This window comes from Aulonocara sp. 'chitande type north' Nkhata Bay, linkage group LG12 (genome assembly GCF_057382095.1).
Source record: "Aulonocara sp. 'chitande type north' Nkhata Bay isolate Kocher_YH1m ecotype deep benthic linkage group LG12, A_spYH_male_GT1.1, whole genome shotgun sequence".
Lineage (NCBI taxonomy): Eukaryota > Metazoa > Chordata > Actinopteri > Cichliformes > Cichlidae > Aulonocara > Aulonocara sp. 'chitande type north' Nkhata Bay.
Genome location: NC_141355.1, coordinates 6,085,347 through 6,113,039, shown reverse-complemented (window position 1 = coordinate 6,113,039; position 27,693 = coordinate 6,085,347). Strand labels below are relative to the sequence as shown.

Sequence of the window (27,693 nt, the reverse complement as noted above, 5' to 3'; positions counted from 1 at the left end):
AATCAGTGATCACTGTTGACCTCCCTCGGCTTTTATTACCACTAATCATTCATTTAAGCTCAGTTTTTAAAACCTTAGGATGTAACTACAGCCCATCCCATGCAGCAGTATATGAATGACTAACCTCATATGTGGATGGATTATCTCAGTTGTTCTCCTGGCTGAAGTTTGGTCCTTTTACAGCATCCTGCCATGCGATTACATTTGTTCCTGACCACCGAGAACACTCATGTTAACTTTTATCGAGTGGAAAAAAAGTTAGCTTGTTTATATTATGCTAACATAGCTGTGTCGCTAGCGGTCACGTAGCACATCATTATATACCAGCTAGCCCAACTTCAGTAATCCTACAAACGTCACTGCTGTTTAGTTTTCTGTCTTCATTTATGCTGGAAGTGTAATCCAGTATAATCTGGCCACTGTCATGGCACAGTGGCCCGTGGAAATGGGATGGACTCAAGTGCAGATTCAAAACCGGAGGCCAGGGGTGAGGTGTAACGAAAAGAGATTTTATTTTACAATGCTCAGAGGCTAACAGAAAGTGCAGACTAGAATCAATGAACATAAACTAGATGTCTGAGGCGAGAGAAAATACTGTGATGATAACTAGATGGCAGGGATAACTGGGTGCAGGTACTGGGCAGGGGAAACTGTGGCGGGCCAGGGCACTGAAACAGAGGAGAGAGCAGTCAGGGGAATCCCACAGAGGGTTGTGAGTGAATCTAAGGATAGTACACAGAGCTGTCTTACAAGCTTGCAGGTGGGGTTGCGTGGAGGGGGGAGGCAGGAGAGGTCCAGGTGGGTGCTGTATGCAATGCAGGGAGGCAGGCAGGAGAGAATGGCAGTTCCAAAACGGAGAGGGATTACCGGCGGCAGCAAACTGGTATCCAGGAGAACTTGGTAGGTGGGTTTCACAGGCTGACGAGAAAAACAGAGATACGGTTAATACACACGATGAGTCACCAAGGAACGGATATGAGGCCGAGAACTGACTAAAGTTGGCAGATAATCTGGCGAAGACCAGTTGAGTGCGCCGGTCATAAATACTGCTGGTACGATTGCCATCAGGTGAGGAACAACAAAGACTCCACCCAGTAGGGAGGAGCCGATGCTGTGGAAAACCACCCAGACCACGACAGGAAGTGATAGCAGAGCTGTACGTTTTAATTTGTTTCCAAAACCCCGCAGTCAGGACATGCTATATTGTATTTAGATAGAAGCTAGCGAGCTAACTCCCTGCTAACTTCTAACTCCGTTAAATGTCATAAATTCCGTTTTCATGGATGCCTGGATGTTAAACTCAATTGTTACACCTGGTAGAGCAGAACGCTGATCATTTTATTAAAGATGAAAGACTTTAGACAGTTTTTCAACTCTCAGTAATGCCATAGTGATCGTTTGATATATGGACCTGCAGCGGAGTTTAAACCCAGACACGGCTAGTAACGTCAGACTGAACAATCGGATTGGGGATCAGGCCTGTCTGCCCTTGTGTGTCATCCAACAGCAGCAGGTTTATTTGTGCAGCCAGGTGCTCATGGAGTGCAGTTAGCTTCTTTAGCCACTGGGCAGAAATCATACCAGGGCCTGGTGCTGTCTAATACTTCATGCTCGAGGCTCTTTCTTGGATGTCTGTCACTGTGATGGTCACTGGAGCTAGTTCAGGGAGGTCGCTGTAATGTGCTCTTATCTCCACTAGCCACTGGACATTGTTGTTATGTGTTGTGTCTTTTTCCATGTGCTATTCCAGTATTGCTCTGCAGCATAACTAATCAAGGATTCAGGGTCACCTGACCAAGCTGGTTCCACAGAAGAGGGACCTGAAAACTGAAGGCTCTGCCTCCCATTCTACTTTTAAATACTTTAGGAACAACAAGTAAGCCTGCAGTGCAAGAAGGAAGTGCTCTAATGGGGTGATATGGTACTATAAGGTTATTGAAATAAGATGGGGTCTGATTGTTTAAGACCTTGTATGTGAGGAGCAGGATTTTGAATCCAATTCTGGATTTAACAGGGAGCCAATGAAGGAAGCCAATATAGGAGAAATATTGAAGGGCATTTCCTGGTCAAAAATGACTCCAAGGTTCCTCACAGTGTTACTGGAGGCCAAGGTAATGCCATCCAGAGTAAGAATCTGGTTAGATACCATATTTCTAAGATTTTCTGGGCCAAGTACAATAACCTCAGTTTTATTTGCATTTAGAAGCAGAAAGTTAGAGGTCTTCCAGGTATTTATGTCTTTAAGACATTCCTGCAGTTTAAACAATTGCTGTGTGTTATCTGGCTTCATGGATTCATAAAATTGTGTGTCATCTGCATAGCAGTGAAAATATATGATATGCCTTTTGATTATACTGCCTAAGGGAAGCGTGTATAATGTAAACAGAATTGGCACAGAACCCTGTGGAATGCCATAATAAACCCTAGTGTGTGAAGAGGACTCTTCATTTACATAAATATATTGTAGATGTGATACAAACCACTGCAGCGCAGTACCTGTAATCCCTACAGCACGCTCTAGTCGTACTAATAAAATATTATGGTCGACAGTATCGAAAGCTGCACTGAGGTCTAGCAGGACAAGTACACACCGAGTCCACTGTAAGAGGCAACATTTGTAACCTTCACTAAAGCCGTTTCTGTGCTGTGAGTTCTGAAACCTGACTAGATCTCATTTACAGTGGGGGCAGGCTCAATTACAGTGCATATGAAAAAATAGCTATTTACAAAATCTTTAAGCAAGGAAAATCTACAGTATTTGTTTGCAAAGTCCATTGTTTTTTTTGTTTTGTTTTTTGCCTGTCCCGTTTGGCTCTTTTGTCATCAGAATTGTTGTCTAAAGGCAAAGAAAGATGCCCAACGGATTTACTTTACCAAACTGACCATCCCAGCCTTGCCGTAATGGTCCATTTGATTCACCTTTTATTGTTTATTTTATTTTCACTTACTGAATACGGGACAGACTTGACTGGGGGAAAGAAGGGGAGAAAGAAAGAGGGAAAGAAAAACAGCTGAGAAGAGGGACGGGGGAGAAGGGCAAAAAACAAAAACCAACAGAATGAGCAGGAAAAAAAAAAAAAAAAAGAAAAAAATGCATATATCAATCACCTGGATCACCTGCTGAGAAAGAAAAAAGAAAACAAGCAGAAGAGAACAAGAGTAATAGAATAAACAACATCACAATGATATATGGGAATATGACAGTAAATACTAAATGTTAAACATTATTGTGCAGCACATAAGATCAACAGAACACAGTGTGCTTTGAGGTAGGAGCCAAAAAGGGTGTAGTTTGTGGGTGTGATCACCCGTGTGTACACCTGTGAGCATGGATGCGCTTGTTTTTTTTTTGTTTTTTTTAAAAGGTTCCTTCATGTAATGATCTGCTAGAGGGTGTGGGGGGGCCACAGCCCCGTCCTCCAGGGCATGAAGCAGGTATGGAGGAGATCAAAACTCCAGACATCCAGAGGCCCCCAGAATACAAGAGACCAAGGAAGACCAACAGAGGGGCAGCCGCGCCACTGTTCCAGAAAGAGCTGAGGAGAGTCCCAGATGAGGGCTCACTCAGCAGCCGCGGAGCAGAAGCCAGGGGGAGTTGGCAGCCAGCCGTGCCTGAGTGACCGAGCCCCAGGCCGAGAGGCCGGGGGCACCCCACCTCCGAAGTGGCCCGAGCGAGCCCCAGGCTCCAGGCCCCGATAAGCGGCCGCCAAGGAGTGAGCCGGTGTGTACCCGGACGCCCATCCCGGACACAAAGAACCACCAACGCACCGATGTCTGAGGGAGTCCGCCACCGGCAGGGGAAGTGGTGGTGGGGGGGAGATGTAACACACCCAAAGAAAGATTCTAGGTCTGACCAACCGTCTCTGTCGTGGGCAAAAAGATGACAGTCAATAAAATTCTAAAAGATAATTTATTGACAAAAAAATATATCAAGAGATAAAAGATAAAACAGTCCAGTGTCCCATTTATGAATTGTATAAAAAACACACAGTCCCAAGGCCAGAGCCAGCTATGCCACACGGCCAGTTGCACTCCACGTGTTGCCTGTAACAGGGTTAGAAGTTGTCCTTGGAGACCCACCACCCTGCAAGCATATAGCCAGTGGTCACTCCAGCCTCTGCATCTCTGCTACCTTTAGGCTGTGGCATATAATAGGCCCTGGCCTGCACAGAGAGACAAAACGACACTTTCACTATAGAATTCATAGCACAAAATCCATCCATCCCAAACATATCTGATTTCATCACATTACATACCTGCACAGAGAGACAAAACGACACAGCAGTGTTTGTAGTGTGGGCTATAAGTAGACCAGTGTATCAGTGCAATCAAGTACACCTGCCTCTAATTAGTCCAACCCCATTCCAGCCATTGGCTCACCAAAAATGTGACACACACACAAAACCACTCCCAACCCAGTGCAACTTCACACAATAATATGGAGCTGAATTAACACAGGCACATTAGTCTACCATGTTACAGGAGATAGGCCTCCAAACCTTGGAGGGCCTGAGATGTCCTCAGAGAGGTGGCGTCTGACACCCAACCTGACATATAGACACAGACATACAGGCACACACAGATACACCATATATAAAAATAAACACATCTAACCCTCACTTGATGCTACTCCAGTGTTGTTTACGTCCTGTTTGTAAATTAATTACTGTGCTGTTTACAGTCAGGATTGCACATGATGGGCTTCGGCCTAAAACTTCTGATACAGTTTAGTTGTTGTTGTTTTTTTTTACCTGGCCAACAGCCTGTATCCACAGGCTGTGAGGCTCCTGAACTCTCTGCCCCCCTCTCACGGACAATAACCATATCCAACTTCTTAATAGCACTGAACTGGTCTGGTGCATCATATCTTTATTCTCTTTCCCCCTCCTGCCTCTTTCTTAAATAGATAACTATTATATCTGACATCATATCTCACAGTACAATAATATTGAATGGGTTGCATTGTTATACTTTGTCATGTTTCTCAGGTCTTTGTCTGAATTTCTTATGAACATTACTTGTCATGTTCTTATGTTGTTGCTAAGGATTGTCTTATTGCACTGGAGTCACACTGGGTTAAATATTTACACTTGGGTTTTAAGGGGTATTTATTATTTTCTTCATTATTTTATTTACGGGTTGTACGGAAGCCCCAAACGCAATTTCATTGTTCTCTGACAATGACAATAAATACTTAAATAAAATAAAAATAAATAAAATAAACAAACATCCATTCCCACCCTCATGCTCTCATATGCACTTACTCCACACTCAACCAACGTGGAGACAGACATGAAGAGACGCTGTACACATGATCACACTCCCCAAGCGTACTCTACGAACCGGGTCTAGGTACCCTTGCCCCTGGAGGGGGGAACTGCACCCAGACCCAGGTGGTGTTACCCTTTTCCCTGCGGTGGGGGGAGGCAGACCGCCCCGACTCCGCAGCAGCAGGAAGGCCCCACACTCCAGACCGCAGTCGGAAGGCCAACTCCTCCACCTAGCCCCCCCGCTCCAGCAGGCCGCAGAGAACGGGGGTGAGAGACGACTCCAAACCTCCCTCCACCCGCTCATTGTAGTGTTGATGCATGTGTGTTCTAAGGTGCATTTAAAACCCAGGAGGGCATGGAGCTACCTGCCAGAGAGCAGCAGGTAAGCGCATAGTCCCTCCTGCTAGCCCTCAATGTCTACGTGTATTTAAAATTGAGAGGTGGGCAACAACGCCAGGGGTGAGGTGTACACCCTGATGGTAATTTGGATTCCGTGTATCGTGCCCACCCCCAAGATCCTATATGTATGTGTAATGAGAGTGTGAGTAATGTGAATGTCTAAGTTGTGGGATAAAATTGAGGCAGAGGCAGCCAGAAGGGGACAGGGGGGGGGGGGGGGGGGGGGTAGCCTCCTCTGCACCCTGGTGACATACCCCTACTCCAAGGTCCTGCATGTGTGGGTGGTTGTGGTGGAGCGGGAAGAGGGAGGCAGCTGGAGATGGGGAGGGAAGGAAGGGAGGGGCAAGTGACCCCTCCCTGGGGCCAGCTCCCCCGCTGACCCCAGTAGGCACCCCCATACTCCGCGACCCGCCAGGGAAAGGGGGCCCAGGCCCATCCAGACCGGGGCCCAGTGCAGCAGCGCCGCCCGGCCCCACAGAGCCCGGGACAGTCCACCCAACCCCACCACAGAGAAAACTGCACCCACCCCACCATCCACTCATCTTCCAGACTACATAAGACAATAAACACACAGGCTGAGATCTTCCTCCACCTCTCCTGTATCTCCCCCTCCTTCAGAGAGAGTTCCTGAAGAGAGGAAAGTTCCTGTAAGATGTGACAATCTCCCCCACCACTTGAAGAGCCCCCCAGGTGGCTCGATGCACCGGCGGCACCCTGCTCCAGGGATGGGCCCCCATGCACCCACCCGCCAACAACCCCGGCAACACACCAACCAGGACTCAAGCCCCCGAGGCCCGGCCCGGGCCCCAGCCCAGAGACGGAGCGCCCCCAGAACCTCACGCCCATCCCGGACCCACCCAGGGGCAGCCAGGCTACCAGGTCAGTAACCCACGTCCGTCAGCACAGACCCTCCCCTAGCCCCGCTGCACGCAGCCGCGAGGAAACAGTCACCTGAGAGCCAACAGAGCCCCTAACCGGACATGACCGCTACCCCGGGTTGAGCCCCCCAAGGAAGATGCCTCCGGGGAACCCCCCGACGCCCTAAGCCTGTCCCTACCCCCACACCAATCACAACAGTGAAGGCGGGACCAAACTATGACCCCCCCCACCCCCACTAGGTGATGGAGCCCAGAGCAATTGATCTGATGTGGTGGCAGAGGCTGTATCAAGACTAATGTAATCTAATAGATAATTTCTATATTGGTTAGAATTAAGATTATTTTTATTTTTCCAGTTCATGAGGACTGTTTTCTTGGCTATGCATAGGGCAGTGAAAACCATATGGGCGATATTCTTTTCTGAAGTGACATTATCTAAGCTGCCCAACAAACACACTAAGGGGGAAGTTGGAATGTTACATTTCAGACACTTCGATAAGTCTTCACATATCTCGCACCAAAACTTCTGAACTGGTGGACAGAACCAAAGAGCGTGGATATAATTGTCCGGTGAATTGGTTTGGCAGTGTGAGCAGTTGTTGGTAGACGTAAAGCCCATCTTGAACATCCGATGACCTGTATAGTGCACTCTATGTAATATTTTGTATTGAATTAATTGAAGACTGGGATTTCTAATTAGATGAAAGGTTTTTAAGCAAATCTGAGACCAGAAGTTTAGGTCTAAGTTAACTGATAAATCCGCTTCCCATTTTGCAATAGGAAGTGATATTGATTCATCTGTTTTAGAAAGCATTCTGTATATTTTGGATAGTAATTTGGGGGTTTTAAGAGTAAGAAATTGAACCACACTTGGTGGTGTTTGTAGTTCAACTTGACCCGGTTTAAATTTCTTTTTTACTATGGATTTAATTTGTTGATATTCTAAAAATCTTTTCTTGTTGATCCCATATTGTGTAACTAGTCCGTCAAATGAAATAAATTCTGTTCCTTCTAGTATATGTTCTAAATATTTGATTCCTTTACCACTCCAATCTGAAAAGTTTATCATATTATTGTTTTGTAATATGTCAGGGTTGTTCCAGATAGGTGTACGTTTGCATGGGATTAATGAAGACGCCGTCAATTTTAGAAACTCCCACCATGCTGTCAGAGAAGAGCTGATGTTGATGCTTTTAAAGCATTCATGTCGTTGGATGTTTGAGCTGATAAATGGTAGGTCTGAGATCTCTAGATTATTGCAAAGTGCTTGTTCTACATCTAGCCAAGGTTCATCTAAGAGGGTATGTTTTAGCCATCCTGAGATAAACTGAAGCCTGTTGGCTAAGAAGTAGTGCTGAAAGTTAGGCAGTTCTATTCCTCCTTTATCCTTGGTCTTTTGTAGTGTTTTTAAGCTTATACGTGGGGGTTTATTTTTCCAAAGGAATTTGGACATACATGAATCTAGAGATCTGAACCTGATCTTGTGGCGGTTTAGTTGGGATCATTGAGAATAAATAATTTATTTTTGGTAAGACCATCATTTTTATAGCGGCAACCCTTCCCATGAGTGATATGGGTAGACATTTCCATCTAGCCAGATCATCTTCTACCTTCTTTAAAAGTGGGATATGGTTTAATTTAGTTAGATCTGCAAGCTTGGGAGAAACATTAATACCTAAATATTTTATATTTCCTGATTGCAGTGGTGTAGAAGAGGAATTATGGAGGGAGCAATTAATCGGTAGGACTGTAGATTTTGACCATTTAATTGAGTAATCTGATATTCTTGCAAAAGAGTTTATCAATTCAATCACCCCAGAGATATTGGTTTGTGAATTTTGGAGAAAGAGTAACACATCATCCGCATAAAGGCTGATTTTATGTTCCACGTTCTTGCATTTTATGCCCTTAATTACTGAATTCTGTCTAATTGCTGCTGCTAGTGGTTCAATAAAAATTGCAAACAGTGAAGGGGAGAGTGGGCACCCCTGCCTGGTGCCCCTCAAGAGACAGAAGCTGGAGGATGTCTGGTCATTTGTTCTAACACAAGCTGTTGGGGAATTATATAATATTTTAACCAGTTTATGAAAGAGGATCCAAAACCAAATTTGTGTAAAGTTGCAAATAGAAATTTCCAGTTAACTCTGTCAAATGCTTTTTCTGCGTCTAAAGAGAATATTGTAGTTTCTAGGTTTTTACTGTATGAGTAGTCTATCAAATTAAGTAATCTACGTGTATTTGTTGATGAGTGCCTACCTTTTATGAAACCAGTTTGGTCAGGATGAATTAAGAGGGGGGTTATTTTCTCCAGTCTCTTTGAGAGAGCTTTGCAGATTATTTTAAGGTCTAAGTTTATAAGGGATATTGGACGATAGCTTGAGGGATATACAGGGTCTTTGCCTGGTTTTAGCAGGAGATTAATGTTTGCAGAATTCATATTTGATGGAAGTCTGCCCTTTTCTTTAATTTCCAACAACGTTCTGTAGAAACCTGGTGCTAGAATCGACCAGAATTCTTTGTAGAATTCTGCAGGAAAGCCGTCTGGACCTGGAGCCTTATTATTGGGCATACTTATCAGGACTTCCTGGAGTTCACCTGGTGTCAGTGGTGAATCCAGTGCCATTGCTTGAGTGTCCAATAATTTTGGAAGAGCTATGTTGTCCAAAAACTGATCAATTTCTTTTTTAGATGGGTTTATTTGTGGTGAATACAACATTTTATAGAAATCCCTGAAAATGCTGTTTATTTGTATCGGTTCATATATTGTGTTCCCAGATGAATCTTGAACAGCACATATAGTTGTTTTTTCTTTATTTATTTTTAGCTGGTTTGCTAGAAATTGACCGGATTTATTACCATGTTCATAATTTTGTAGGTGTAGTCTTTGTACTAAGAATTTTTTATTTTTTTTATCAATTATCTCATTTAATTCTAGTTTTGTTTTGCGTATTTTGTTCAATGTTTCCTGATCTTGGTGGGACGCGTAGGCTTCTTCTAGTGATTTGATGTTTTTTTCCTGAATATTTTTGTTTTCTTTTTTCTTTTTATGTGATGAGAAAGAAATTATTTTACCTCTCATCACAGCTTTCCCTGCTTCCCATAGAACAGAAGCTGATGTTTCGGGAGTGTCATTATAGTCCAAATATGAAGTCCACTCTTTTTAAAAATATTTAATAAAGTCTTCATCTTTAAGTAGTGATATATTAAATCTCCAGTTTTTTCTTGGCGTAGTATTATTCTTGTGCATTAGTGTTAAAGATACAGGACCATGATCGCTGACAGCTATAGGGTGAATCTCCATTGTAAAGGTAAGTTCGACAGGAAAATCCAGAGCTTACGATCACACACCACACAGGAACAGATTCTCCTCCACAACTTTCTTACAGAGATAAACATGGAGCATCTGCATAGAGGCGAGAACAGTCATTGAATTTGTAATCATATCATCAGATCTGTGGCTGTATGTTCTGGAGAGTTGGGTGAAGAGAGATGCTGAGCTGTCAACTGATGAACACTTGGTGGTGCGTTGGATCAGGTCGTAGGAAAGGATGTTGAACAGATCTGGGGTGCCTAAACGTGAGGGTGCACTTGGAGCGCCTGGCAGAGGTCCCCATCTGTATTCTCACACATTCTCGTGCATCATGAATTCTTTCTAGAATTTTATTTTTAGCATTTATTTTTATATTGTAATATTTTAATTCTTGTTACCTTCTGACCAGTGCTGTTTTGACTGTTTTTATTGTAATAAACTACAACTCCTTGGGGTGGAAAAGGTTTGCCCTGAGTAACTGAAGGCTCTGGATGTTATAGGGCTGTCCTGGTTGACACGTTTCTACAATGTTGCATGGAGATTAGGGGTACCTCTGGATTGGCGGACCGAGGTGGTGATTCCCATCTTCAAGAAGCGGGTCAGGAGGATGGATGAGTTTCTTCCACTGACAATATGTATGTCCAGAGGCATAGATTAAACTTTTTGTGATTTCCTTACCTTAAGAGGGTTGTTTTTTAATTTTTTAGTTATAAGTTTTATTCACGACAAAATAAGTGTTTGTTGTAGAATGTGCAGCATGAAAGTAGCATGCATGTTTTGCATAGAACTGTTTTATGCATCTGCATTTCACAAAGAATGACAAATTGGTATACGGGACAACAAATAAAATCTAATGTATAGAAAAAAGATAATAGGATATGCCCATGACAATAAGAATGATAAAGGACTTCACAAAGTCAATTTATTGCTAAAGTGTGATCTTAGAAAATTGCTATTGTGCACCACACTAAACAGAACAAATTCTGTCAAAACTTACTTTTGCAAGATCCCACAAATGTTTTGCAAGATCTTGAGAGTTTTTTTCTTTGCATTTATCATGCTTCCATCAGTATCTGTAAAGCTGTACAGAGTACTGCAGCTGGTTGTTAATGAATGCAACAAAGACCACCAGATCAAAGTACACCTAGCCACGAGTGTTTCCCCTGCCACTGAGCACTATCTTCATCTCGCAAAATACATGTTCAAATTTTTTTTCTTCAATGTGCCTTGCGAGGCTCCATAACATACCTATCAATCTGTGAGCATTTCTCAGAGGCTGCAGCAACTGCAGCTTTTGAGGAAGTTGCAACAGCACATTTGTGAATTCTCACGCGTAGCCCTACAGGAACACCCACAGTTACAAATACCATAGCGACCAACATCAGTGCTACTACTGCCCACAGTTCATGTAAAGGAAACATAACGGTGTCATACAATAAACTACAGAATCAGCATTGTTGTCTGTGAAGGTTCTCAGTCATTCAGGTCATCGTAGTCAAAGGAGCTTGTAAAGAAAAGCGTCTGGACTTCTTTAAGTTGCTTGAAGACGTTTCACCTCTCATCCGAGAAGCTTCTTCACTTCATCAGCATTGTTGCACAACCGTGTATTCAATCTTGTTACCCTTCTTTAAAGTCCACCACCTGTGCTGCAAGTGAAGTTGAGGGCAACTGTGGCTCAGGGAGTTGGGAAGCACATCTGTAACCGGAAGGTTGCCGGTTCGATCCCTGGGCTCTCTGTCCTGGTCGTTGTGTCCTTGGGCAAGACACTTTACCCTACCGCCTACTGGTGATGGCGCGATATGGCAGCCTCGCTTCTGTCAGTCTGCCCCAGGGCAGCTGTGGCTACAACCGTAGTTGCCTTCACCAGTGACTGAATAGTGGCATTGTAAAGCGCTTTGGGTGCCTTGAAAAGCGCTATATAAATCCAGTCCATTATTAACACATTGGAAGTTGTGGCACTTCTCATTATTTGACGTGCACAGCCGCTCTGTGTGAGGGTCAAACATTTGTTTATTCAACACCTGTGAAGGTATCAGAAATCGGCTACTGAGAAAAAATGCATAGATAGCAAGAGAAGCAAATTAAAGCACTGCACGTGCTTTACGTGCTATGACATGCTGCACGTCATAAAACCCAGTTTCTTGATTAACATTTTTAAGAGTTAAGTTGTAATACTTTTGTGCATTATTAAAACAAATCCTAAAATTCTGTATCACTGTGCTGTTACGAGAAGGTAGCTTGAATGTAGGTATCTGGCCCTGTGTAAATCTTGAGCATGAGTGATGTTGTGGGACAGTGCACCAACTACACAGGTACAGTGGCGTGTCTAGAAAATTTTTGTTGGGGGGGCCAGGTAGGGGCACAGATTTGGAGAAGGGTGGCAGATTTAATTGGCAGATAATGTTTTTAAAAAAAAATTCTACCAACCCTTAACCATAATTCAATAATCCTATAAACCTAATAACCAAATGCACTTTTAACTCTTATTAGAATGAGATTTTAACCACTACGGTGCAAAGTTTTTAGATACTGCGTTGATAAAGTACAAGAGATACAATCAGTGCTTTGTCAGTGTTTACTCAGCATTCAAGGACATCAATATTTGCATAGTATTTTTACTGACATATACTGCACATATGTTTTGGGCAAAAACATTTTTGAATATTAAAATACGAACATTTGTAGCAAACAATTGACAAATTAGCCATTCCAATGCAAAACTTTCTCTGCCTGTTAAAAAAAGAAGATAATCTTCTCACAAACTGGTGTTTGATTTTGAAACAGGAAAAAAGTGGAGAAACAACTGAAAAGACTAATATTTGAATAAAACCTGAAAGCAAGTAAATACTTTCTATGCTGCCTTATGGTAAACTTTGGTAATATTGATAAAGAACAACACTGGCTGATGATGAAATACATTCAGCTGGCATGGTGACACTGCCAGTATAACCTGCAGGGCTGGACTGGGACAGAAAATCGGGCATTTTGACTACAGACCGACCCACCAGGTATTAAAGCCATAAAGCCTTTGAATGAAAACAAACCCTGTTGTGACAGTGATGTACAGTCTTGTTGGTATATGTATGATTTCTATACATTTTACGTCAGATAAAAACTTTGGTTGTAAGATTTAGATAATTATTTAATAAAAGCTAGATATTTTAAATGAGAATAGGAAAGAAAAGTATTTCTTTGTGCCCCCTTTCCCTGTTAATGCCCTACCTGGCCCCCTGGCAAAACTTTGCTAGACCCGCCCCTGCACAGTTACCAGCTGTCAGCTACATAAAAAAGGATCCTGGTGGGTGGTCTTCACGTTTCCCTCTCACCAGATATCCAAACCGACATCATGACCAGCAGCTTTACAGCTGTGGCTCCAGCAAACATCAGCTGATACTAGAAATTAATATTAAATAAATTCTAACAACAGCCGATCAAGCTTAAACGTGCTGCTGTTGTTTAGCGCGACATCTGCTGGTTTCGTCTTTCTGGCGCAAAGTGGGCGATAAACAAACAAGAGAGAAAAGCCGATCAGCTGATCATCGATCAGTTTCATGATTGAAGTAGCAACAGGAGAGGGAGGATGAGAGAAGAGGCAGCTGTGCAGCGTAAAGACAGAATAAATCCAGCTTTGTGTCTTTTTCCATTCTAGCTGAAGTTCGGGACAAACTGCGTCTCTTCTCAGCTCAATACGAAACGTGTAATATTTTCTCTGATTGAGGGACCATTCCATTTTTTTAAGGAGCCGTTGGCAACTCTACTAACTAACCTTATGAATAAAATAAAGTTCACTATCAGTAACATCAATGGCGTGTCCAGCGGGGTGGCCTGGGGGGGCACAGGCCACCCCCCCCAACCAGACTGGCCACCCCAGGTGCCACCCCAAAGGCAAAACAATAAAATTCAATCAAATATCAAATGTCCGATTATGTTTTCACGGTGACGCTCAGATATCCGAGTGTAAGTGAATGCAGCATCGGCTTCTGCGCTATGTGCATCACGTTAGCAAAGGTAGGAGAGCCAAGCACGAAAGACGTCACTGCAGGAAACAATTTTTCGGTGAAAGAAAATGAGGACAGAATAAATGTCCCGGTAAGTAATATTAAGTTTGTTGAGTTTAGTAAACTTCGGCGAAATTAGAATACCAAGGAAAAAATAACACTTAAAGAATTATTGCAGCCGTGGAATATTTCAGACAGTATGCTACAGAGGGGAGCTAACATAAGAGTTATGAGTTATAAGATGTAATCTAAGTCGTAACATTGCTGTATGGAGCTGCAGATTTGGTTGCAGGTTAACATAGCTGGACTGGCCATCGGGCTTATTTGACTTATTTTTTATTTTTTTTGTAACGGCATGAACAATGAGAGGTGGTGGATTGGCCAGATGCAGGTCGATGTGTAGAAATAACTCCGTTGTTTGGTGGTGGCTATGGCGGGGCTTCCACAGAGGCAGCAGGTGGATGAGGGGAGGGGAGGCAGGAGGAGAGCCCCGAGGCAGCCGCCAGTCCGAGTGTCAGGTGAACTGAACTTCAGGTAAGAAGTTATGACCTGCAGTCTATCTGGGTCAGATATGAACTAAGTTTAGGTGGAGTTTATTTTCGTTGTGCTGACTTTTTACTGTCAGTTGCAATAACTCATACTGCGTTCTAGCCAGCTTGGAGTTTTTATACAGCTGTTCGGTTGCTATGATGTTACTGATAGTGAACTTTATTTTATTCATAAGGTTAGTTAGTAGAGTTGCCAACGGCTCCTTAAAAAAATGGAATGGTCCCTCAATCAGAGAAAATATTACACGTTTCGTATTGAGCTGAGAAGAGACGCAGTTTGTCCCGAACTTCAGCTAGAATGGAAAAAGACACAAAGCTGGATTTATTCTGTCTTTACGCTGCACAGCTGCCTCTTCTCTCATCCTCCCTCTCCTGTTGCTACTTCAATCATGAAACTGATCGATGATCAGCTGATCGGCTTTTCTCTCTTGTTTGTTTATCGCCCACTTTGCGCCAGAAAGACGAAACCAGCAGATGTCGCGCTAAACAACAGCAGCACGTTTAAGCTTGATCGGCTGTTGTTAGAATTTATTTAATATTAATTTCTAGTATCAGCTGATGTTTGCTGGAGCCACAGCTGTAAAGCTGCTGGTCATGATGTCGGTTTGGATATCTGGTGAGAGGGAAACGTGAAGACCACCCACCAGGATCCTTTTTTATGTAGCTGACAGCTGGTAACTGTGCAGGGGCGGGTCTAGCAAAGTTTTGCCAGGGGGCCAGGTAGGGCATTAACAGGGAAAGGGGGCACAAAGAAATACTTTTCTTTCCTATTCTCATTTAAAATATCTAGCTTTTATTAAATAATTATCTAAATCTTACAACCAAAGTTTTTATCTGACGTAAAATGTATAGAAATCATACATATACCAAAAAGACTGTACATCACTGTCACAACAGGGTTTGTTTTCATTCAAAGGCTTTATGGCTTTAATACCTGGTGGGTCGGTCTGTAGTCAAAATGCCCGATTTTCTGTCCCAGTCCAGCCCTGCAGGTTATACTGGCAGTGTCACCATGCCAGCTGAATGTATTTCATCATCAGCCAGTGTTGTTCTTTATCAATATTACCAAAGTTTACCATAAGGCAGCATAGAAAGTATTTACTTGCTTTCAGGTTTTATTCAAATATTAGTCTTTTCAGTTGTTTCTCCACTTTTTTCCTGTTTCAAAATCAAACACCAGTTTGTGAGAAGATTATCTTCTTTTTTTAACAGGCAGAGAAAGTTTTGCATTGGAATGGCTAATTTGTCAATTGTTTGCTACAAATGTTCGTATTTTAATATTCAAAAATGTTTTTGCCCAAAACATATGTGCAGTATATGTCAGTAAAAATACTATGCAAATATTGCTGTCCTTGAATGCTGAGTAAACACTGACAAAGCACTGATTGTATCTCTTGTACTTTATCAACGCAGTATCTAAAAACTTTGCACCGTAGTGGTTAAAATCTCATTCTAATAAGAGTTAAAAGTGCATTTGGTTATTAGGTTTATAGGATTATTGAATTATGGTTAAGGGTTGGTAGAATTTTTTTTTAAAAACATTATCTGCCAATTAAATCTGCCACCCTTCTCCAAATCTGTGCCCCTACCTGGCCCCCCCAACAAAAATTTTCTAGACACGCCACTGAGTAACATCATAGCAACCGAACAGCTGTATAAAAACTCCAAGCTGGCTAGAACGCAGTATGAGTTATTGCAACTGACAGTAAAAAGTCAGCACAACGAAAATAAACTCCACCTAAACTTAGTTCATATCTGACCCAGATAGACTGCAGGTCATAACTTCTTACCTGAAGTTCAGTTCACCTGACACTCGGACTGGCGGCTGCCTCGGGGCTCTCCTCCTGCCTCCCCTTCCCTCATCCACCTGCTGCCTCTGTGGAAGCCCCGCCATAGCCACCACCAAACAACGGAGTTATTTCTACACATCGACCTGCATCTGGCCAATCCACCACCTCTCATTGTTCATGCCGTTACAAAAAAAATAAAAAATAAGTCAAATAAGCCCGATGGCCAGTCCAGCTATGTTAACCTGCAACCAAATCTGCAGCTCCATACAGCAATGTTACGACTTAGATTACATCTTATAACTCATAACTCTTATGTTAGCTCCCCTCTGTAGCATACTGTCTGAAATATTCCACGGCTGCAATAATTCTTTAAGTGTTATTTTTTCCTTGGTATTCTAATTTCGCCGAAGTTTACTAAACTCAACAAACTTAATATTACTTACCGGGACATTTATTCTGTCCTCATTTTCTTTCACCGAAAAATTGTTTCCTGCAGTGACGTCTTTCGTGCTTGGCTCTCCTACCTTTGCTAACGTGATGCACATAGCGCAGAAGCCGATGCTGCATTCACTTACACTCGGATATCTGAGCGTCACCGTGAAAACATAATCGGACATTTGATATTTGATTGAATTTTATTGTTTTGCCTTTGGGGTGGCACCTGGGGTGGCCAGTCTGGTTGGGGGGGTGGCCTGTGCCCCCCCAGGCCACCCCGCTGGACACGCCATTGACCATAGCCAAAGAAAGCTCGTTTATGACCAGCATCATGTAAATAAGCGCTCTGTAGAACCATCGCTCCATCCTCCAATCCAGCAGGTGGCGTCAGCGTGCCCGCAGGGTGAACGTCAGCCACAAACGAAGCCGAAGAAAACGTTAGCGTCATTTCCTGGTTGCTGTGCGACAAGCAACTGTAAAACTCGAAGCTCTGAACGCGGTCCTCTGTCATATAAATCTGCGAGTGGTCTCTGCGTGAGGCGAGCGGCTTTTCCCGGTGAGTGAGAGATTGAGCGTGAGGTCCGGAGCGCGCACAATGAATAAAAAGGGCTCTGAGAAAACACGCCATGTGGTAGCCTGGCTTAACAAAGCGGAGTGGGATCAGGTTCGGGACTACCTTTACTCGATGGACTCCTCTCTGCAGAGGTTTGCGTTAGAGAGGATATCGGCTTGGAGGGCCAGGTGCGCTGATAGTTTTCCCGTGGCCGTGGACTGCACAGCAGACCTCGTGCGCTGCCAGGTGCGGGACCGGTCCGGACAGCTTACCGGAGATGACTTGACCCTGATGTACGGGACGGCCCTGGTAAGATTTGTTAATCTTATCACGGATCGCCAGCAGGGGAGAAAGGCCCAACCGCTGAGGCAACTGGCTGGAAACTTGAACATCCCCGAGTGGGTGGTGGATCTGAGGCACGAAATCATGCGTGGGACTCTTCCTTCTTTGAAATGGTGCCGAAAGGGATGTAAGGTGGCCCTGGAGTGGCTCCAGCAGGAGTTTTGGTCCAGACAGCTGGGAGGAGGCCCCGATGAGCAGCTCGTTGCCAGGCAGAAAGAAGTGGATGCCTGCAGAAACGCTCGGGAGCTGCTGATCTCTTTTCAGAAGGACCAGTACCAAGCTTTTGATGATGGGTCTCCTGAAGACAAGGGGAAGAGCTTGTGGCAGGCCCCCTTAGCAGACATGAGTTGGTTGCTGGGTGAGATCAAGCAGTTTGCACTGGGGTCCAGGGAGCTGTTGATTGATGTGCTGCTGGAAGACGGTTTTCTTGTTCCTACCATGGAGCAGCTGGAAGCATTAGGCTGTGCAACATCTGACAGTGCCAGTCCCACTGAGCCCAGAGTCCCACAAACCTTCCTGCGCTTTTGGCTGCCCCTGCTAAAGATGCTTAACTCTTCGTCTTTCATTCACCTCTTCCTGGAGAAGCTCTTTGTGGAACTGAAGCTGCTCAGCAAAGAGCCCAACGGTCACAGGTGTTTCTATATTTCTGCATGGATTTCAGAAGTCTTCCTCTGCAACAACAACAAATTTGAATATCATTTTGAGACAAGGTTGCAGAAGAAAGCCAGAATGAAGGACAGGATTTTCATCGACCGCATCAAGCTGAGGTGGCAGCAGCTTCTCTCTGCATGTCTGGATGCCCCCTGCATCAGCACACCTCACCTGATCCAGCTAGTCCTGGATGACATGGAGCATCCCCCCCCTCAGGAAACCAGAGAGAAGCTGTTCCAGCTCTGCTCCATCTACACACAGACAGAGCGCTCAGAGGCCAGCACACCTCTGCAGCAGCAGCAGCCCATATATACTGTGAGTATGCTGCTGGACCAGATGCAACACTCCTCACCGATGGACTCGGAGAGAAGTGAGGAGCGCAAATGGGCAGACGTGCAGGCTGAAAGAGCACTTGCCCTCAGACACGTAGCAGCATCCCCGGGGCCTCGGCTCCAGCCCGGCCAGCTGAGGGCCTCCTCTGGAGCAACAGCGAGCTCAACAAACTGAAATGTGGACTGAAGCTTTTTTAAGTTACTTGTGTTATTTTTGTTACTTGTGTTATTTTTTGTTTTATGTTAAATGGTAAATGTTTTATGTTAAGCACAAGATTGTTGTTGTTGTTGTCATTCCAGCCTCCGCTGACTCTTGTTGTGCTAGAAGCAGTTTTGAAGCAAAAATACAATATTCAGAAGACAAAATGTTGTGGGAGCTTTAACCATGAGCACAGTGCAGGTTCAGCAGTTGTGATTGTTTCTGTCCAGTCGAGCTCGTTAACTAAACATGTTGGCAGAAGCAGAAATAAAACTTTCAGAAGACAAAATGTTCTGATTTAAAGAAGGACCAAAGGAAGGAAAGCATAGGTTTTGATTAAGTCTGATAAACTAGAATTATAAGGTATTGTTACATTAAAAGGAGCAAAATGAAATAAAAAGGCTATATCAAAAACAGGTTATAACATAGGAAATGTGAGGTTTTAAAATGAAGTTAGTGTCAGCGTTTTAAGAGAGTGGTAAAATGATGAGTAACGTTGAAGAATATATATAAATACAAGTCTATAAGTCAAGAACATAATTAGGATAAGGCTTTTGATTAAAGAGTCCCAACTATGATAAGTTAGGGAGATGCAGGAAAAGGTGTTTTGTTTCCTTTGCAGAAGATCTCGGCGACCACAGGGGGTGAGGATCCTGGAGGCCCGAGGCCGGATGGACCACAAGAGAGGGTCAGAGCGAGGACACAATGTATTGCGACCTCTGGTGTACCAGAGGTCGAGAGAGGGAGTGTGGAGCAGGGAAATTATTTTACTGCTATTGTTAAATAATCGTCATCGTCACCATTGCATTAATAATATAATCTGCAGCATTGATATTGCATTCAGAGGTTTAAACAGTGTGTGTCTTTCAGAAAGACTAAGTTGCAGAAAGTTTGCATTAATGAAAGCAGAGTCTAAGTTATTCTGAGGAGCAGGTTAGACGAGGCTATTTGATGAGCCTCTGGTCTGGTGGAAGGTCAGAAGTGCAACGGGTGAGATGAGAGAGCATTTGAGGACGACATATACACACACACACACTTAGTTAGAGAGAATCATTTATAGGTGAGAGGTTAGTTATGTTTACTCGCAACTGTGAAAGAGGAACAGTTTCTTGTTGTCTCGGCAAGAAAGAGGAAATACCTGGTGTGAATACGTATGAATGGACGGTGACTGGACGGACGAACTGAACTAAGGTTGGACCAACTGGACACTGAGGTAAAGACTGGACTAAGGCTAAGCACATGACTGATGACTGTTCTGTTTTAAGTTCATTTTCATGACATAGATTGGATCATGAGTGGGGAAAACTGAGCATTTTTAGTTTTGTACATTATTTTGACACATGAAATGTGTCAAAATAAAGGGGGGATTTAAGGTTTAAGTTGAAATGGGTTTAGGATCATTTTAGGACTTTTGGGGTGTTTGATGATTTAGATATGGTAAAACTGAGGCAGACATTGTTATTTTCATGTTTAAGTTGAAGGATTAAAATGAACTGAATCCTGGTTAGAACATAAACTCTTTACACACATAAAGAGCATTTAGATTAGGGCTGAACGATATATCGCATTTGCGATAATATCGCGACATGATCAAGTGCAATTTTCTAACCGCAAAGGCTGCGATTATACTGCGATTATATTATACAATTCATGGGCTGCATCCTCCTGAGGCCGCATTTGTAGACCGATTACGTCACAGCGACGCGCCGAAGGCTGTCCAAATTACTACCATATCCCAGAATTCATAGCGCGGCCCAGCCAAACTCCAGTTTCCAGCAATGGCGGCCGCTACTAAGTTTTAAAATTACTCATACTAATCTTTCTGGGTCACAAAATAAACTTTTAACATATTTTCAGGCGAGAAAGTAGTTGTGTAAACATCAAATATCTGCTCGGTTTATCAAGATATCCCATATTTGCAAAAGTGCTTCGACGTTTTCAGAGGCGTCTGCTACCCACCAGCTCGACAGCTAGCCGGGAGCTCGAGGGTTACTGATGCGGCCGAGAACGGCACAACTCCCGGCACATCATTTTCAGATCACCGCGGAGTTTCGCTGCTCGGGTTAAACGTAATATATAAGTCACTTAGACAACCTAAAAATGTTATTGTTGGGCTTTTTTCAGTGTTTTGTTTGTTCGTGAGTAAATCGGTTTGGCTGAGATTAAAGTTATTAGATTAGATAAAATAAAACTTTATTAATCCCCCGGGTGGGTTCCTCCTTGGTTTTCACACAGCTGACTAAACGTCAAACAGAAAACTTATTAAACAGAAGTATGAGACAGTCGAGAATTTACACCAGTGTCTGGTTATATTTTAGATAGCAAGAAGCAGACGGCCGAGTTTATTAAACTCCACCGAGACAGCGGTGACGCTAATCAGAAGGCTAGACCGTCCAATTTCACGCCTTTAAATTTTAAAGGCGTGTTTGTGTGTGTGTTTATACAATTGCTATTATGTTTGCACTTTATGTGTAATGTTACTGACTGCAGAGATCAGTAAGATGTGTGTATTTTTTATTTATTAGTTTTATTTATTTAATATTATTTTTTAATTGAATGACTGTCTCACTGTAAAAAATCAAACGTGCAGTTGTTGAGCTTACAGTCATTTCTTTCACAATTCAACAATAAAAGTTCAGTTGGCCCATAAACTCAAATACATTAAGGGTTTCAACTAATCATTTAACGTTTTGGAGCAAAAGTTGGTCTCAGATGAAATTTATTGCTGGCAAAATGAATGAATTCAAGTTTTACATGAGTTGAAGCTGTTGGCGCCTTTCTGTGCCTGAGTACGCATGCGCATCTCATATTTTTGGATGCTACGGGGTCTACTTTGCGCTTTTGCAAGGACTGAAAGCCACCTGCCCGTCTGCCTTAATGAGAACGTGAGGCTAGGAGCTGGATAGATCGTTCATCTCAAGTTTCTAAAGGCAAGTAATGTTTCTTTTATTATATCAGACAGTATATGTTTGAACAGTCTCAATTTGTCTGTTAGAAATATCACAACTGAAGTTCTTCGTATTTTTCCGAAACTTAGCATAGCATTACTTTCTTGGCTAAGAAGCCTTGTGGCTTATGGGTATGTGTTTACTATATCATTTAAGATTCCATGTCACAAACCAATGAAAATCCGACAAACTTCGCTACTAAAGAGGCGCGCTCATATCTGACAAGCCTCCGCGACACCCCCTATGCGTATTTCATGAAGTGCAGTCTGTGGCCGCCATACCACCGAACGAAACAAAATAGGCTGGCTCACTCATGACCAACGGCAGCAACCCCCCGCCGCTATTTAAATAAAATAAAATAAAATAAAGTTCGGGGGCGCCTGCTGCCATGTTGTTTAATTTGTTCGAATCACATCTAGCCAATAAAATGTGTGCTTTAGTTTCTGTGTGAACGGGGTGGTGGAGTCCTCATGGCCAGCGAGCTCCACTAAATGAAATATGAGATGTGACAATATAGTTTATATCGATATAGTCTACATTATCATTATACTCGTGGAGCCGCAAGTTTGCCTCTCTTTCGTCCACTTTTGTCTCTACGCTGTGTTACTCCGCCTCTCTCCTTCACTGAACACAACTCCCCCTCCCCCATCGCTTCACCTGCAGGCAACGACAAGATGGACACGGCAGCTATCAAAGAGGAGCTGGTCGGTAAAAAGAAAACATTTGAAGATGACTATTTTAGTGCTGTCAGCGTAAAGTTAATGCCATAACTGCATTAACGGGGCAAATCTCCGTTAACTAGTTACCGCGGATCACCCCGTGCGTGGGGCTGGGTGGCGTTAGTGAGCTAACCGGGCTAACGCGTTGACGCACGGCCTAAAATCCTTTCATCTCAAAAATCGACAGTCTGCCTTATGTATGAATTCTGGTTGTGCTTACTGACCTCGAACCAATTTTATGTGGTACACAGCTTAAAAAAATATGTCAAAAAATGTTTTGGTACGACTTTGGTAAGCTATGAAGCTGCACTGCTTGATGGATTGTTGGAGCATTACGGCTACCGAGGAGCCTCGCAGAGTGATACGTACTCTGCTTCAACGTAATATTACCATATTATGTGTGTAAGGACCATAAATGGCACCTGTAAGAGACACGGTTACAAAGAGAATTTCAAACTCCAGGCTGTCAGTTGCGCAGTAGAACTTGGAAACAGAGCAGCTGCAAAATCTGTCTTTGTTATTATGCTCAGCATCTTTTATTTTACATTTTGACTGCACAATTGTGAGCTTTTTGTTATGCACAAAACAACATTGTTTTGGTTTATTTATGGAGCACCATTAATAAATGCACTGATAATTTAAACAGATGCTTCAGGAGTTTTATCCCACTCATACTCTCAATCCAATGTTTGTCATTCTAAGTTGTAAAACCAATCACACAAAATTATCCTTGGCTTACATAATACATCCCAGTATACTGTTGGTGCATTCCATGTAGAATACAATTTGTTAATAATAAATTAAATAAATTAAACATTTGATGTAATGTATGTTTTGTAAATTATTTGTTTTACTGTGTTTCACATGGCATTTTACAAGGCAGAATCAGCTCACTTTAGTGAGCCAAAAAAATTCTTAAGTAATGTCAGGAAGCTGGTATTTTATTTTAAAACTAATTGCTATTTTTATTTATTTAGAGAATTAAAAGCCAACTCCAGACCACTGCTTGTCCTGATTTATGAGGGACTGATGAGGAGTTGGTAAGGAGAGGAATCAGAACAGGAGTGCCTGCCCCCTGCCCCAAACACATTATCAGGTAATGTAACTTTGGTAATTTGAGATTAATTCAGGTTTCTTTTGAATTGTTGACACTGTCCTCTCCTCTCTTCTCATTATAGCTTTTGTATGCAGTGCCAGTTCTGCTCTTTTGTCTGTTCAAGCCAAGAAGTACTCTTAAGACATCACCAGCTACGACATAGAAGAGGATTTCATTTGCCCTGTGTTTACAGTGACTGCGTCTGTTCGTTCAGGACACGAGGGGCATTGAAGTCTCACCTCAGCAGATCACACAACAGGGCTAAGAAAAGGCAGGAGATCTCAACATTTTTTTGTGATTTTTGTGAATTTAAGGAAAACTGCTCACAGCATACATTTATTTCACATATTTTAAGGCACTTAAAAAAAATCAGACTGTATCCTGTCCTTTCCAAAAATGTGACTATGCTACCAACAATTTAACAACCTTTACGTCACACACAAGCAGAAAGCACAAAAACTCAAAAGATATAAAAAACTGTATTAGACTGATTTCTCATGCAAATGCATGTCCTAGTGAAAGTAGCTCCCCTGATAAATCCTTAAATACCTCTCAGGAGCCAGAGACATTACCAAGTGGTTCAGGTGTAGCATCAAGTGATAAAGAGGACAATGAGTTTGTAGATTACCAATGTCTTGAACATAAAATAGCTAGACTTTTTCTATGCATGCAAACATTGTTACATGTTTCTAAAAGTGCTTTGCAGAGAATTATTGAGGAAATTAGTGACATTTTAAAATTTTCTCAGGTTCATTCATTTCAAAGAATCAAACAGGTGCTTGCTTAACAGAACATTGAGGCAGATGATGATGTAATTAAAAATATAAATGATGCACTTTTCAAAACCAACCCATTAATTATCTCAACAGAACCAAAAGGTGAAGAAGAGGGATAAGAACATGGCACTCATCACCCAAAAGATGGACATCACATTCTCTCTCAGGAGGAAAGAAGTTGTGGAGATGCAGCCCTTGGTCAAGGAAATGCAGCTCAGATGGCCAGCTCTCTTCTTGAAAGAACAGGTAAGATAATCTCTTAAATATTTAAAGGAAAACTTCCGTTTTTTTCTTCTTCCCTTTTTCCCCAGTGTGGTCTTATTTCTAAAATTGAAAACGTTCATTTATTCACCCAGAAAAATTTCAAGGCATTTGGAGTTGTTAGAAAGAAATTTTAATCCCAATGTTACGAGTCAGTCGTTTTGCAAGAGAGAGCTGAGCCACGGTTATGGGGAAAGGATTCACTGAGACAACTAAGAAATGCCTGAATTAAGCCAAAAACCACTCTGGAGGGATTTTAATCTAAGGAAATAACATTAAAATGTGTTTAAAAGCTCCAAAAAAGTTGATTTTACATGATATAGGACCTTTACAATTCCTTCTGAACAACTCCAAATGCCTCGAAACTTGTCTGGGTGAGTAAATGAACGTGAGCTCCATTTCTTGTGCCCTTGAGAAGCATCTGTTTGTATCACTCCAATATCTTGTAGAAAAGGTTGAAGGCTACCGTTGAGCTAACAATGCAGAACAATAAAATATAAAAAAATACTTGGCTCTAAAAATATGAACTCTATTGAAGTGAAATCTATTTACTTGTCAACTTGCTGTGTATAATAACGGATTGCTTTTATTTCGCTCTTCTCTGGGCACCCAAAGCGCTTTATAATTCCACTACTCACTCACTCACTCTCACATTCACACATCGGTGCAGGGAAACCACAGTTGTAGCCACAGCTGCCCTGGGGTAGACTGACAGAAGTGACGCTGCCATATCGCGCCACTGGCCCCTCTGGCCAACACCAGTAAGCGGTGGGGTAAAGGGTCTTTCCCAAGGACACAACGACCAGGACAGAGAGAGCTGGGGATAGAACCAGCATCCTTCCGGTTACAGATGAGCTTCCCAACCCCCTGAACCACGGTCGCCGCAATGACTTGTCTTCACTGGGCATCTAGAATCTTTTGGTGCTGACCCTTAGCGGGCAACAGCCATGAAACTCACAGAACAGGATTGAGAAAGTCACTTACGTGTTATGAAAGTATACAAATTTGACCACAGGATGTTATTCTTACTTCATTTCTACATAACTATAAAATTAATGGAATTTTTTCAATGAATTTAAAATACAATTTATTGATTTATTTCTTTTCTGCAATACATCCTGTAACAATTGAAACCATTATTTTGTCTTATCAACATTTGATTAGGTATTCTATAGACTTACTGTAAAATCTGCCGATCAGATTTTTCTTGTTTTTTGTTTTTTTTTAATACGTCAGTTATAATTTGTACCACCACTACCACTAAAAGAAAAAAAAAAATCCAATCAAGGCCTGACCAATGGATCAACCGAGACTAACTAAATGTTTTGAAATTAAGCTCTTTTAACCAAATTTGAAAACAATGTGATTTTTATATAATGTACCTTTAAAAGTTTTCTTCTATATATTTTTTTGTTGCTTTGTAGATTTGTGCGGAATTCTCACGCATTACCACCAAGGATCTCATGGGGACCTTCATGACTGCCCTCGACACTTACTCACTTCGGCTGATTAAGCTGTATCGAATTAGAAAAGCTGCTTTCCGCAATGACATGGATTCCCTGTTGCAGAAGTTTGATGAACAGGTAATATATAAAAATGTATTTGTGTCTGGTTTATGAGGAACCTGAAGTTCCCACTGTAACGAAAGATACTTTATTAAATATTTACTAAATTGATGTAAAAATTGTTAGTTTTCAAAAAGTGTGTCCTGAATGGGATTACAAGCTAACAAGCAGCGCTGTTTGGCAGATTGCAGGTAATGACAGACAGTTCAACTCTCATCCCACTCATGGCACTTTTTGTTATAAATGTTGTAATAAGTGTGCTACATTTGTTGCACATCAAAATTACTTAAAAAATAAATAAATAAAAAAAACTGACAAAAACATGACCAATTATCTGTAATAACTCATTTCAACATCTTATTTCTTAAGGCTGTATTTTGAGCAACAACACTTAATGTGTTTTAAAAACAAAATGGTAGGTTTATAAATGAGACTGAGTCTTATTTGATTTCCTTGTTTTAGGTCTCAAACATAGTCCAGCATCGACGAACCATCAGTTTGGAAGGGTTACCGATATTTGTTCGCGACGACGAGACCAAACTCTTCTTAACATGTCTGGTGAGTATGCAAATCTACTCAATCTTCAGTTTTGGTTTTCAGAGACTTATATGTACTGTTGTTTTTTATTTTGCATAGGATACAGATCCAGTTGAGAGGGCAACCCGAGGTGTTACGGTGGGCATCCTCACTGTTCTGGAGGACTACGTGGGACCCAACTCGCAGTCCACAGTGGTCAACACTGCCATTGTTTTGGAAGAGGACATTATTCTTGATGATCTGCCAGACCTTCCCACTGCCTTTGCCTACTTGTTTGGCCTACTTTATGGGCTCAACATGGAGTTTCCCAAAGAACTCAAGTACACATTTGAAGCTGTGCAACACATTTTTATGGAGTTGACATCTACCTGTTCCCAGAGGATAAGAAGCTTCAAAACCAAGCTCTTAACCAAAGTCTAACCTATTTGACAACATGTTCAACTCAAATGCAACTTGTGTAAAACAGAATGGCAATTTGTTTTGATTTACTGTTTTTGGGTTTCGTGGCAAGTTGCTCTGAAAAAAGTTCATTTCTGTCTTTAAGAAAACGGTAAGGTGCAGAAAGTTCTGAATCAATGTCTTCTGTTCTAACTTTACTTAATGTAGCTTGCATGGCTGATTGCAGATTTCATGTATAACATGTTATTATAAAATGTTGAAAGGTTTTATTCTAACTTGAGCTGTTTTAAAAAATTTTATAATCTGGTTTTAGGTACATTTGTATTAGTTTTATAACAAATGTGGCGCGATACTGAACTTCACAGGAAATTGGAGTGTTGATACCATTACTATTAAAAGACAAGTGGTGGAAAAATTTGTTTGAAAGTTGTTAGCTGTATGGAAACCAGGAAGTTGTTCACATCCTGCCATCTGATGTTTTGAATCTGTTTGTTAGTGACTATCTATTAGGGCTGAACGATTATGGAAAATAATCTAATTGCGATTTTTTTTGCCCCAATATTGCGATGCGATATGCGATTATTTTTTAAGGTCTTTGTCTTCTGTATTATTAAACAAAGACAAGCAATACATCATATAGTATGGCCAATACTATATTACATTAATTTTAAACTGTTCTTTCCTGGA

The 27,693-nt window shown here is 42.1% G+C and overlaps 1 protein-coding gene, 1 long non-coding RNA gene and 1 pseudogene across 3 annotated transcripts; 2 read left to right on the top strand and 1 right to left on the bottom strand.

Annotated features, from left to right (window-relative positions):
* Nucleotides 1-468: 468 nt before the first annotated feature.
* LOC147316814 (uncharacterized) lies at nucleotides 469-16,833 on the bottom strand. The gene is made up of 3 exons (XR_015131737.1): nucleotides 16,194-16,833; nucleotides 751-918; nucleotides 469-668 (listed from the first exon to the last, which is right to left on the bottom strand). It is a non-coding gene; the product is annotated as an uncharacterized LOC147316814 (long non-coding RNA).
* Nucleotides 16,834-17,019: 186 nt separating this feature from the next.
* Nucleotides 17,020-18,782, top strand: LOC147316813 (ribosomal biogenesis protein LAS1L-like; annotated as a pseudogene).
* A 1,927-nt stretch (nucleotides 18,783-20,709) lies between these two features.
* On the top strand, nucleotides 20,710-27,488 carry LOC147316812 (uncharacterized). 2 transcript variants are annotated; one of them, XM_086313349.1, is made up of 7 exons: nucleotides 20,710-21,635; nucleotides 23,350-23,468; nucleotides 23,551-23,739; nucleotides 24,338-24,490; nucleotides 25,930-26,088; nucleotides 26,533-26,628; nucleotides 26,707-27,488. In XM_086313349.1, exons 4-7 carry the CDS (start codon nucleotides 24,368-24,370, stop codon nucleotides 27,025-27,027), a joined length of 699 nt encoding a protein of 232 aa, XP_086169475.1. In that variant the 5' UTR covers nucleotides 20,710-21,635; nucleotides 23,350-23,468; nucleotides 23,551-23,739; nucleotides 24,338-24,367; the 3' UTR covers nucleotides 27,028-27,488. The 2 variants fall into 2 exon arrangements, with proteins under 2 accessions (XP_086169475.1, XP_086169476.1); XM_086313350.1 differs by having other exon boundaries at nucleotides 20,710-22,357.
* Nucleotides 27,489-27,693: the final 205 nt, after the last annotated feature.

Excerpts from the sequence above, each read along its gene's own strand:
- LOC147316812 (XM_086313349.1), top strand. The coding sequence starts at position 24,368 with ATGGCACTCATCACCCAAAAGATGGACATCACATTCTCTCTCAGGAGG. Across the intron at positions 24,491-25,929 it reads CTCTCTTCTTGAAAGAACAG|ATTTGTGCGGAATTCTCACG; the intron begins GTAAGATAATCT and ends GTTGCTTTGTAG. Across the intron at positions 26,629-26,706 it reads AACTCTTCTTAACATGTCTG|GATACAGATCCAGTTGAGAG; the intron begins GTGAGTATGCAA and ends TATTTTGCATAG.